Source organism: Choloepus didactylus, chromosome 3 (genome assembly GCF_015220235.1).
Source record: "Choloepus didactylus isolate mChoDid1 chromosome 3, mChoDid1.pri, whole genome shotgun sequence".
NCBI classification, from domain to species: domain Eukaryota; kingdom Metazoa; phylum Chordata; class Mammalia; order Pilosa; family Megalonychidae; genus Choloepus; species Choloepus didactylus.
Genome location: NC_051309.1, coordinates 200,039,244 through 200,053,072, shown reverse-complemented (window position 1 = coordinate 200,053,072; position 13,829 = coordinate 200,039,244). Strand labels below are relative to the sequence as shown.

The following is a 13,829-nucleotide window of genomic DNA, read 5'->3' as shown; positions in this document are numbered from 1 at the left end:
ATTCTCAGTTTTATTCTTGCCCACCTCCACTTTACTGTTTGGCATTTTTGCTGTGACATTGGAGTCTGCAGTTTGCTCTTGCCTTTCACATATTCTTGGAACTTCGGATCTCCTTAGAGATCCATTTCTTTATTAAGTCAACCAGAACCGAGGCTTGGAGAGATGAACTCTAGGGTGTGGAGTGGGGTGAACAGTCAAGTAATTTGTGGGAAATTGTTACCAACTGCCTGGTTGGTAAGGGGGGAGGAAAAAAGATAATGTTGGGAGGATGACTTTGGATCTATTTTTAGAAAGCCTTGAATACTCAATCAAGGATTTTGGTTACCCAAGAGATAATATGTATCATCATTTTATTGAAATCTAGTATGAGTATTTTTAATTCTTCTTGGACCATGCAAGGAACTTAGAACACCTTAATTCTAATTATCTGCCAAATTTTTCCATCTTGTCTTTTATTTCCTTAGACGTATTAGGCATTGTCACTTTAAAGACTGCCTGAAAACATTTGGTATCAGTATATCCATTATATCTGTATAAGCCCTGTTTCCAGGACTCCTCTCTCCTAGGTAAGCCTTGATTTGCCGTTCTTATTCCCCTAGCCACCTGAATGTGTCACAGGCCCCACAGCCACCTCTTCTGGAATCAGCAAATGCCCATCGGATAGGAGAAAAGCAACCCAGGACTTACTGTCTTGGGTTTCTTTCTTCTCCTAGATCTTGCCTTCTTAATTATTTCTACCTCGTTAGCTCTCTGATGCTTTAGAACACATTTAAAAAATATATTTTGTCCAGGTTTCTGACTTGTTCACCATGATAGTTGGGCCTGAATTGCCTAATGTGCCATCACTCTCAATCTAGGATTTTATTATCTTAAATCCAGCAGACACATTTAGAAGATTTTAAAACAGAGAATTAACATGATTAAAGAGGCATTTTAGGAAGATTAATGTGGTAGTGATATGCAAGACAGAGAGTAGCTGGGAAAGGCTCAGTAAAGAGAATGATCAAGAGGCCATCACAATAGCTGGGCATTTTCTATAGTAAGATGAAAGCAGAACTTTGGGTTTATGAGCCTGGGCTTTTCATGTTAGATCTGAGCATGAGTCGTGGCTCCACCATTTACTAGCAGATTGCCTTTGAGCAGTTTCCCCCAACCTACCCTTAGTGTAACATCAGATAAATTCCCTACCTCCTAAGGTTGTAAGAATTAAATGAGAAAACTCATAGAAAACCCTAGTTGAATGCCTGGCACATAGTATGTGCTCAGTAAATGGGAGCCATTGCTATTACTATTCCACAATCCAAACTGCAGTTATTGAGTTGAAAATACAGGTCCCTGGAAATGGCACTAATCAGAACCATAGCATCGTTCAGCTTCATGGGGCACCATCCGAGCCATATGAATCACAATGAGCAGCTTGCATGCCTCCGTGCAGCAGCCCTGGCACCAGTAATATTCTAAATGCCCACCATATGCTGACAATTTATGGCCAGCTGCCATGGTTTTGAAGATGGTCCCAATCCCAAACCTCAAAGATGATTTTACAGTGTGTCTTTAACAGGCTCAAGGGTAGATCCATCAACTGTTTTATTTTCTTTGAAGCTGAGGTTGCTCATGTTTTAAACTTATACGGACATAAAATTTTAGCATTTCACTTTTAATAACAACCCAGTGTACAAGAATAGAAACTTACAAAACAGGTAAACCAAATTATGAGCCTTCATGTCACAAAAGGATTCATAGAATCGTGGATTACCTTAGACATAGTCTTTTTGAAACCTCTTATTTTTCTAGATCACAGTTGTGTACCAGAAAGGTTACGTGACTTGTCCAAGGTCACTTGCCAGTAATAGCAAACTGAGGACTAGAACCTAAATTAAATGTCCTGATTTCTGGTGCCCCATGGTCCTCTTAGCAAAAATAGCACCTCTGTGTCTTTTCCACCCAGTTACCTGCCTTCTTCAGAAGTATTCAGGTTTCACATGGCCTGGCCATTAATGTCCTTGAGAAACTTGCCATTTTGAAAGAAGACCATTCTGTGGTCTTGAATTTCACTGATGGAAAATATGCTAAGTAAGCATTTTCTTTTTTCAGTACTCAGAGCTCTGACCCATAACCTTTTAGTCTCTAGAAATATAATTCATTTTATTGGCAAACGAAATGATCCATTTCTGGTGCAAAGCTCAGTGTAGAATTCCATCTTTGCTCTCCCCCCCCCCCCCCGCAAAAGTAAAGATGCAAACTCACTTTCTGATAGTCATGAGAAATCTCTGTTCAACTGCGAAGTTTTTCTTCTGTGTTACATGGTAAGGCCATTGGTCTATGTGTGGGAGATGGAGCCAAGCAATAAAATGAAGTAAAAAGGAGGAAGTGCCTTCATGTAAAAGGGTTAGCTTTTCATGGTGTATCACTAGGGATGTCCTAGCTACTTAAAAATATATAATATTTTATAAAAATATACATGTATTTTGAAATAAGTGAATCCTTTCATAACAGTTTACCCTACTCTGAAAAAAATACTTGTTTTATTTGCTTTTCCTAAAATCAACTTATAATTAATGATAGTCCTGATTCAGATTTGGAAAAAGTTTTATGTATTACATATTTGATTTCCATAGTATTTTGGCAAGGTAAGAGATAAATTTTTGAAGTCTGGCCGAGCTGCATCCTCGTTAGAAAGGCATAACGCATATACGAGTGATGGACCAACAAAGGATGCTGTAAGATCTAACTTACGTAGAATAACGGAGGAGGTCTGCCTGTCAGAATGACCAGGCTTTGCAGGAAGTCACAGAATAGCTAGGTAACTAGTAATTAAAAATAAAAGGAAATGCAGACCCTTGCTCCTTGGTGTGGTCCAGAGACCTAGGAGCTTGTTAGAATGCAGAATCACAGGGCCCACTCAGACCTACTGAATTGAGGTTTATATGTACGCTAAAGTTGGTGAAGCACTGGGCTAGATTTTATTATAAGCACTTACCTTTGTTATTAACAAAACTGAAATCATTCATTCCCTTAAATACATCCATTTTCCAATCAGTCTTAGGACGGATTGGCTTAACAACAGGAATTTATTGGCCTACAGTTTCAGAGGCTAGGCTTGCTTCCTCCCGGGGTTGGTATCTTCTGGCTGGCCGGTAATCTTTGTGGTTCCTTGGCTTTTCCATCATGTGACAATGTACATGGTGGTGTCTTCTCCTTTCTCTTTTGAGTTCTGTTGACTTCCAGCTTCTGGCTGTTCCCTGTGGCTTCTCTGTCTGACTTTCAACTCTGCTTATAAAGGACTCCAGTCATCCAGATTAAAGTCCAACCTGATTCAGCTGGGCCACACCTTAACTGAAATAGCATCTTAAAGCGATCTTATTTACCCACCAGAATGCAAGCCAAGAGCACGTCCAAGCTGGGGTACACAGTTCAGTCCACCACAAAGACCACAATCCCATGTGTGGTTTTCCATGTCCTGCAGGGTCAGCCTGGTCTCCACACCCTGCCTGCTGCCCTCCACCCACAGGCAATGCGTCTTCCTGCCTCGGGGCCTTTGTGGTATGCCCCCTGCCTGCCACTGCCTCAGGCTTTCCAGGGTCACCTTCCTTCACCCGCAGTCTAAGTGGGGGCCCTGTCACCTGCTCTCGGAGTACCTTGTACTTCTCATTCCAAGCACCTCCTATCTGTTGGAATGATCTGTTGGTGTGGGCATTTCATTAAAGTCTTTCTGCCTTTTTAGACTGTATGGCTGGTGCCTGAGGTGGTTTCATTCACTACTGTATCCCTAGCATCTTCTTGAAGCACAGACATCCCTTGGCTTCTGCAGCCCCACTTTTTTCTTGTTCTCTGACTGGGTTCTGGCCTCCTTTCCTAACTTCACAGATTCTGTGTCTCCCTCTATGTTGAGCTCCCAGAACAGCCATTCTCAGCTGTATCCCTGCTCCCTCTGGGCCATCTCATCCCCTCCCATGACCTTAGCTATCATCTCTACTTCTATCCTCTACCTCTCTGCAGAGGGCTAGACTTTTGAAATATACCTTCCCTTGGCTATGTCCATGTAAATGGTGAAAGATAGACCTGTCAAACTCGGCCAAAATTATCTCAGCATTTATTCTTCCAAACATGCTTTTCTGCTTAATATTTTCTATCTTAAATCAGTTCATTTAACGAGTGTGTATTAAGCACCAAGGACTCTGAGCTCCAGTTGCTGGGGAAACATCAGTGAACAAAACAGGCAAAAACCTTGGCCTTTGAAGTGTATTGTCATTTAAAGGGGAGAGACAGACAATAAACACAATTAAGAAGCACTTTGTAAGTTAGTCTGTATGAGCGGATGGGGAGTACGATTTTGAATAGGTTAGATGAGGCCTCACTGAGAAGATGAAAATTGACTCAAGGCCTGAAGCAAGGGAGGGAATGAGCCATCTGGATTTATAGGGGAAGACTTTCTTGGCAGAAGGAGTAGCCAGTACAAAAAAACTGAGGTTGGAGCATGTTTGACATGTTCAAGGAAGAGCAAGGAGTCTGGTGGCTGGAGGAGAGTAAGCGAGCTGGTGAACAGAAGTCAGAGGACCAATTTTGTAGGACTTTATAGACTATTGCAAAGACTTTGACTTTGACTCTGAGTGATATGGGGGGCCACTGCAGGGTTTTGAGCTGTGAAGTAAGATGATTTGACTTATATTTTAAGAGGAACATACAGGTCATTCTGTTGAGAATGGACTAAAGGAAGTAGTGTGGATCAGGCAGGAGGTATTGCTATAATTCAGGTTAGGGATGGGATGGACCCCAGTATATTTGAAAGATAAAGCTGACAAGATTGCTTGACAGTGTGGGTGTGGGATATGATTAAAAAGATATTAAGATGATTCCGAGGTTTTTGGTTTGGGCAGCTGGAAGAATGCATTTGTCATTAACCGGAATGGGAAAGACTGGGAGTGAAGCATGTTTTGAGGGTTGGGGTGGCTGTAGGGATGTGTTAAATTTGAAATCCAAGTGGAGATGTTCGGTATGCACCGATGAATTGAAATTTGGGGAAGGGGTTCCAGCTGAAGATTATATGGGAATATGGAAGGCTGTGAGACCGGGTGAGATCACCAATGGAGGGAGGATGGATAGAATTGTTTCTCATTATTTGTGGTAGTTATATTCTATGAAGTTGCTGAGAACACTGAATTAGCAAATACTGAGCCCTAGGAGAAATACAGGGTTTCTTTCTGGTGAGCCTCTGGTCAGCATTTTTTCAACTGATCAATGTATAACCTTATTTTATGTGCATTTGTGTTTAAAGACACCTTATATCTTTTGCTTCTTTCTTCAGTCTACATACAGTGATTCCTTAGGAAATTGTTTCTTCGGGTTTTTAGAGGAGCCTGCCCCCATTTAACTTCAGCTAGAAACCTTATCGTTACCTTCAGAACATTTTAAAGCAACATTCGAGCAAAGCCTCTGAATATAAATGTAAGCAAGTTTAATTATGCCCGTTAGTGGGCAGGTGATAGGAGCTTATTACATAAGGTGTTGATTCATTTACATTGAACTCATGGCTGATGGCTCCATAACTCTTGCCTCAAAGAAGCTTATCTAACACAGGTATTTTCTCTGTAAAGCACATCACAGCTTTCTTGCACTTCGGAACACTAGACAGCACTTCGGCACTTCACTTGGGGACATTTTAAGCAGTTAATTTACCAACAAAAACCACAAAAATGTGAAAAACATGGTACTACATATATTGCGAAAAGGGTTCTTGTTTACAGTATGAGAGCTGAAACGAGAAGGCAGAGCTGTCACCTTGTTTGACCTCAGCTGGGAACGTGTGTCGGGCAACTCAAATTTTGCTCTGCCTATGCCCATGAATTACCACGAAAGCACCAAAAATCAAGTATTGATTTGGGGGTTACAAATAAATTTTAATGAGTAGGCACATTTTTAAATACAGAATTCATGAAAATGAGATCAACTGTAATAAAGAGGCCCAAGGATTTAGCCCCAGGGCTTTCAGTGAAGACTGGGCAGTGTGGTTGGAGGAAAAGTAAATATTTCCTGGGAGACAGAGTGATTAACTGTGTCAAATCTTGATTCATATCATCACCATCACATAGTTGCATGTGATAATAATAGCTCTTGCCTCATCATACTTTAGTTGTAAAGGCAAAAAACTTTTTGAAATATTTTAGATGACTATTTTTTCCAAAGAGGTTATTTGTGGAAAAAAAATAGGAGGAAATATTATATTTCTATTTATTACAAATTGGAAGCAGGGCCACTTACACACCCCTCTTCATTTTTTCTATGGCACTAAGTTTTGTAACTCACAGTGGTTCTGGTTGTCAGGTTGTCCCCTCAGAAGCTCCAGCATCTGTTGATCTTTACTAGTGAACTAGCGTAACTACCCATCTGCTCTTCCCCCTTCTCTATCTACCACTCCTGTGTTTGCTGTCCCCTCACAGTGTCTTGAGATCTTCTTAAGAGGGAATATCCTACTGGGTTGGTGGATTTCCATCCTGTTGGGCGGAACCCTTATTCACAGTATCCGCCCCCCCACCGTGGGATCTTCTGTGTCCAGCTTTCCCCAACACTCCCAGAGCTCCTCTGAAACTCCTTATTGTGTACACAGAACCCATCATGTGGCATCACAATTCTCTTGTTTCTTAGGATTTCCTAGATGGTGGGGAACATCATGCCCCAAAAATGATCTTTGGATGGGTGGATGGATGAATGAATGAGTGAATGGAATGATCTGAGAGACACTAAGAGCAGCTGTATTTGGAGCTCCCTGGGGCCATTCCATGCCCTTTGGGGCTGGTCTCCATGAATGGTGGCCTGAAGCTTCCAGATGAGGCAGAGCCAAACCCCATCAGCAACCCCATCTAGGCTCATCTTTAGAACTAGCCTGTTCCCTTGTCGTGTGCATGTGTGCTTTGTAGGGTTATAAAAAGAATTGTAAGAGGTAAAGTTCTCACCCTCAAGAACTTATAATTTCATTAGGATGTGAGGGTATACATAGCTGAAATGTTTTTAGATCACGTAGTAGTTAAATAAGAATTAAGACCAGCATTATAATGGATGCCCTAGTGCGATGTTTAACTTTCAAGTGAACAGAGTAAGATCAGTGAACACTGTAGGAGCTGGAAGAGGAAGGATTACTTCTGGCAGGAGTGGCCTGGGAAGGCCTTGCGGAGAAGGAGGAGGGTGAAGGCTGTCTTTTGGAGGATGGATAAGGATTGTCAAGGCCAGGGAAAGAAGAGGGGATGACACAAGCAAGGGAGCAGGAGGTGTTTGCACCAGTGAGTGGGCCAGAGAACTGCAAGAGATGTGCAAGGGAAAGGGGGTGGGTGGGGTCACTGTACAGCGAAAGGGTGGGCAGGCTGAGGTGGCCCCATATGGTTCATGCACTGATGCTTGCACTCTGTGAGGATGGAGGGAGAGGGTGTCCCCCTAGAGAAGAGACAAGGCCCTTTGCAACTGCAAGGGAGTTACTGAGACTTTGCTTATAGCCCAAGTCCATCTGAAAAATTTTCAGTGCTCATTTTGTTGGAAGAAATGAGTAAAAGAAAGTGTCGAAAAAAGGATTATAATGTCATTCTGTCCATGAAGGCCCACTGAAGAGGGACTTGCATCATCATTGCCTTTGCCATTGATTAAATTTAAATTTAGGTATGAATGGGGTGAAGATGAGTGGTAGACAGTTTGGGAGGTACTTAATCAGTGATTCATTCTGAATATCTTTTGATGGACAAGGGAAAGATTATCTTAGAAAGGAATACAGAAGGAGGGGAGAGAGGTGTGGTGTGGGCTGGGTGGAAATGGTGTTCTGCCCATGAAATGATTTTCAGAAGGAAAGTGAGTTAAAGGAAGAGGGAGATGGTATGGGGGGGGGGTGATATTGAAAAAAAGATGCTTGAGGGAGAGGATGAGAGACTGCATTGGGGTGAAAGCAAAGCTGAAGTCCAAGCAAAATCCCAGTGAGCTCTGACAGTAGAAAAGAACAAGTCAGGAGGGAATGGCTAGTTGGTGAAAAATGAGCCACGTTAACGGATTCATTTAGAGCTTTGAAGCACCAATTTTGGGGTTTACAGCATTTATATTCCAGAGACCCAGAAGGAGAGAATGGGTTATAATAACTCTTTGCTACTCCAGCTGTTTTTTTAAAATTCAATTTTATTGAGATATATTCACATAGTATACAATCATCCAAAGTATACAGTCAATTGTTCACAGTACCATCATCACCCCAATCTATTTTTTGAACATTTTCCTTGTACCAGAAAAAGTAAAAATAAGAATAAAAAATAAAAGTAAAAAAAGAACACCCAAATCATCCTCCCCCCCTATTTTTCATTTAGTTTTTTGTCCCCATTTTTCTACTCATCCATACATACACTGGATAAAGGGAGTGCGATCCACAAGGTTTTCACAATCACACTGTCACCCCTTGTACGCTACATTTCTATGCAATCATCTTCAAGAGTCAAGGCTACTTGGTTGCAGTTTGATAGTTTCATGTATTTACTTTTAGCTATTCCAATACATTAAAACCTAAAAAGGGTTATCTATATAGTGCGTAAGAATGCCCACCAGAGTGACCTCTCGACTCCATTTGGAATCTCTCAGCCACTGAAACTTTATTTTGTTTCATTTCGCATCCCTCTTTTGGTCAAGAAGATGTTCTCAATCCCACGATGCCAGGTCCAGATTCCTCCCCGGGAGTCATATCCCACGTTGCCAGGGAGATTTACACCCCTGGGTGTCAGATCCCATGTAGTGGGGAGGGCAGTGAGTTCACCCGCCGAGTTGGGTTAGCTGGAGAGAGAGGGCCACATCTCAGCAACACAGAGGTACTCAGTACCCCAGCTGTTTTGCTCTGTCTGCTCTTGGCTCTTGGAAGGGTAATGACCTGAAGGTGCTGTAAACCATGGGTCCTCGGAATACCTGGTACATCGAAGGTGCCTGCTGTAACCACTGCCAGGGCAGAGGGGTCAGCCTGGCTCAGCAAGGTCACCAGGAGGTGCCTGAGCCCTCCAGCTGGCTGGGTTTCTGCCTGTCCACGCCTCCCATGCTCCTCGGGAGTGAGGTGGAATGTGAAACGGGCAACAGGGGCAGTGGTTCTGGGGCAAAGCCCCTCAACTCACTCCCCACCCCGCACCCTCCTCAGCACACTCACAGAAGCTTGTAATTTTGAGGAAGGGGTCAGTAGGCAGGGGGCAGAACTTGGTAGTGCAGAGCTGGACAGTCAGCAGTGGAAATGCCTAATGTACTTTTTCTTCTGCAAAAGGGGGCCATGCCTGTGGAAAGGATGCGGATGCGCCCATGGCTGGAGGAACAGATAAATTCAAATACGATACCAGGGCTAAAGTGGCTTAACAAGGTAAGTGCCTTGGGGGAGGAAGGGGGAGATGGTGGGGGAGGGGCAGGGGGAGGGGTATCCTGGCTTGAAAGCAAGTGCATGTGGATGGCTAAAAGTGAAATTGTTCTTCATGTTCAAAATCTTCTGTTCGTTCATTGCAAAAAGCAAGCAACCAAAAAAGGGATCGTAAAGACATTGCATTATATAAATAAAGATTTTTCTCATCTCCTCAGACTGTAGCCTCAAATTTCAGTGAACAGTCTCAGCTCACCTTTGGAGTTTTGAATGAGGTGTTCATGAGAAGATTCTTGCTGTGTTTTTCTTTAATGACTCTTCCTCTCTTCCTTCTCCAAATGCCTTTTCCGCTTCTCCTGGCTTTCCGGGATTAGAGGCCATAGAAACTTCAGGGTTTTATATTGGGAATGGAGCATATTGATTTCCTTTTCAATATTCTCTATGCAAAGAGAACTTTGTTTTTGTTCTTTAAAAAGTCTTCTCTTCATCTTTATCATGACAGCCTGTCTGTGTGCTCACCTGTCTGTCCTAAAAAAGAAATAGTGTATCATTTACAAACACCTCCCACCTCCAACAGCCCCACACATGTATATATGTAAACACTGCTTATTCTGATAACCTCAAAATTCTCTATTTAATTGATCGTGGCTGTTAGGGACAAATCAGGAAAAGATAGTGTATGTAAAAATAAAAAATATCTTAAAATACTTTATAATCAAGGCAAGCAACCAAATAGAATGTATCATGCATTTTCTAAGAGGGCATGAGGGAGAAGCTTTCCTCCCACTACCAGGAATAATTTTGATTTTTCTTAGCAAATGTGTTTTTCTTCTTCTCTTCGCTCCTTTTTCTTTTTATTCTTGAGGACACAATGAACAATTTAGCCGGTCAGGCTTCATCTTTGTATCGGGCATGAGCGCTTAACAGGCAGACTGTGGCCTGCTTCTAACAAGTATACCGGGTATTTTTATATATATATATTGCTGTTACTCATAATTTCATTTTATCTTTTCAGATATCACTCAAATCTTCTTTTTTTGGTTCCTTTTTCCTCATCTACTTATTTTTTTAAATTTGGTTTTATTGAGATATATTCACACACCATACAAACCATCTGAAATATACAATCATTGGCTCGCAGTATCATCACATCGTTGTGCATTCATCCTCATGATCGATGTTAGAACATTTTCATCACTCCACAGAAGAAATAAAAATAAAAAAGAAAATCTAAATCCTTTCTATCTTCTCCCATGTTCCCCCCATTATTGATCTCTACTATTGGTGTGGAACATTTGTTACTGTTGATGAAAGAAGATTAATATATTACTGTTACCTGTAGTCCATAGTTTGCAATAGATACTGTTTATTCCCATATGCTCCTCTATTATTAATTCCTTGTGATAGTGTCATATATTTGTCCTAATTCATGAAAGAACTTTTAAATATTTGTACAGTTAATCATGGACATTTTCTACTACAGGAGTCACTGTTTTAATCATTCCCATGTTTTAACCTCCAACTTTCCTTCTGGTGACATATGACTCTAAACTTCCCCTTTCCACCGCATTCACACAACATTCAGTATGGTTAATCATTCTCACAGTAACAACATTCACTTATTTTCAATTTAACATTGCTGTATTTGAATGTACCTGTTTAAGTGAGTCCTTTATGAAACCAGGTGGAGTATGAAATAAATAGAAATAACATCAATAAACCATATGGTCATTTCATGTGACTTGTCATATAACTTAAGGTGTGAGGGTGTACATAAAAATAGAAGTTTATAGCAAACAATGTATTTTTCCAGGCTTGCTATGTCTATAGTGTTTTAGATTTGTACCCTGGAGGAGTTCTGTAATTAGCTTCTTCCCAAAGAAACAAACAAGAAATCAGGCTGCTCCTTTACCTGTCCATTTAACAGGGTGCTTTGGAAAGAATTAGGAAGTGGGGGATGTTAGTAAAGGAGAGTTGGAGAGACATTGGGTAATAGTAGTAATAATAATAATGATAATGCAAACTAACATTAATTACTTGCTTACTATGTGCCAAGTATTTTCTAAGCAAAGTACGTGCATTGACCGGCATAATCCTCACATGGGGTAAGCACTGTTACTATTTCCTTTTTACAGATGAGGAAACTGGGACACAGTTTAAGTAGGATTATAATTTGAAGAACAAGATAACATTACTTGTTCTGAATTAGACTGTGAGATTAAAACAAACATTCCTGAATTCTGAGGAGAAGTCAGTTGTTTGTTTTTGTTCTAGCTATTTTTTAAGCACATTCACCAATTTTGGTTGACTTGATGCGGTAGAGAACAAAGTCACCATGGCAGCTCCATTGAGGGGTTAGGGGCTCTCTGTGGTGGGTTGAGTGGCGCCCCCCCAAAATACATCTCTGTCCTAATCCCCAGAATGTGACCTTAATTGGAAAAAGGATCTTTCAGGTGTAATTAAGTTAAGGATCTCGAGATGAGATCATCCTGGATTATCCAGGGATGTGTATGGGGTAAATCCAATACCAAAAGTTGTCATAGAAGACAGAGGAGGAGAAGACACAGGAAGAAGGCCACGTGAAGATGGAGGCAGGGATTGGAGCGATGCTGCCGCAAGCCAAGGAAAGCCTAGAGTCACCGGAAACTGGAAGAGGCAAGAAAGGATTCTCCCCTAGGGCCTCTGGAGGCATTGTCACCCCGCTGACATCTCAGGTCTCTGGAACTGTGAGAGAATCGGTTTCTATATTGTGAGCCACCCAGACTGTGGTCCTTCATTAGGGCAGTTCCCTACTGGACTCTGCACGCACACGTCTTTTCTTCCAGCCACTTTGTCCCTGGTTTTCCGATGTAGGACCAGAAGGGAAATGGATTCCTCTTGGTGCATCTGAACACTTAGGTCCTCTCAGGGCGCCCTTACCTGCCGAGCTTCGCTGTCTGGCTCCTGGCTTGAGAGCCCTCTTCCTGAGGCAGAGTGGGGGAGGAGACCCCCTCCGCCACGTCCTCTAGGGCTAGACACAGCCAGGCTGAAGGAAGGAGCGCGTGCCCGTGGCTGCAGGCCAGCACTGCCTCTGAGGAAAACGCCGGCACTGGAGTCCCTGGGCTGCAGCTGTGGCCTGAGGGGCCAGGCCGGCACTCCTCCAGCTGGCCCCAGATGACTGGACACGTGGCCAGGTTTGTGCCTGTGGGCTGTGCGGTCGCTGTCACTCCAGGCTTCGAGTGGGTCAGGGCCTCTTGTCTCCATGCCCGCATTCGAGGACATCTTTCTAGAGGTTTCTGCTAAGTTGGCTCAGGTTTTCACTAACTTAGGCTTGTTCATATTCATCTGTCCATGTACATACTTAACTGAGAGCCCCGTACGTTCTTCCCATTCATAAGCATTCTGCCTAGGAATTGTGGTTTACATTTTGAGTGGTTCGAGGTTGAAACAGTTCATTCCAAAATCTTTTCTCCCACTGAAGACTGTTGTGGCTCTCAGAAGATGGAATGTTCCAGGCCGGGAGTCCCAGGAGGGCAATGCGTGGCTGTCTTGACCCTGATTACTTGTTCTGTGAATAAGTGCATGGGAGAAGCCAACTTGAAGAGGAGCAACGTTGGTGGCAGCTTTTTTGTTCTGTTAAAATAATTAGACTTATGAGAACTGGGTTGTCACTTGTCACATTTCTCTCTCAAATGGAGGGGCTATGGAACACAGTGTATTTTTAGCAAGAGACAAATAAGTGGCTAACTAATGCCTTGACTTTGTTTCCGTCACCTACTTTCAGTAAATTTGGGGGAGTGTGATGATGGAATGGGTCTTTTGGATTCCTTTGAAGCAGTAGGGAGGAGGTCTGGCCAAGCAGCATTAGAACGAGATTGTGCAACTCACGAGCAGGGTCTTGGCTTGGGCTGTTGACTTGTTATGATGACTATGATGAAATTTTATTATAGTACGTTTTCATAGTCTAGTGATGTGAAAGAATTTATAGTAAATATATCTACATCTAAATTTAGCAATTTTTAAATACTTGTTTCATCTATGTGTTTGGGTGCATGTGTGTGCCTGTGTGGTATTTTAAAGCAAATTTCTGACAGAGGTACTCTCTAAGAAAAACGGACTTTTAAAATGTATCCACAATACCATTATCAACTGAAAAATATTCATTTTTAATATCATCAAGAACACCTTGGGTATTCCTCAAATATCTTTTTACAGTTGATTTGTTCAAGTCAGAATCCAAAGAAGGTCCACAGGTTGTGTTGTTTGTTACAACTCTTAAGTCTCTCCTGATGGTACCCTCTTCGTTTTGTTTTGTTTTTTGTGTCATTGACTTGTTGAAGAGACCAGATCCATTCTGGATTTGTGCAAATGCTTCCCTGTGGTTGGTTTCCCTGGGCCAGAGGAAGGATGGATGTAGCCACATCAGGTTCGTTGCTTCTCTTGTAGCTCTGCTTGATTCCCACTCTGGTCCTTGAGGTTCTTCCTTCTTCCTGGAGATCTG

General features: G+C 42.2%; 1 protein-coding gene across 1 annotated transcript in view; it reads left to right on the top strand.

Moving 5' to 3' along the window:
* Nucleotides 1-13,829, top strand: part of IRF2 (interferon regulatory factor 2) — a 91,054-nt gene that overhangs the window by 36,202 nt on the left and 41,023 nt on the right. Inside the window, exon 2 of the mRNA XM_037831090.1 lies at nt 9,263-9,355. Coding sequence (XP_037687018.1) covers nt 9,269-9,355 — 87 coding nt within the window. The 5' untranslated portion in view covers nt 9,263-9,268. The remainder of the gene's footprint in view (nt 1-9,262; nt 9,356-13,829) is intronic.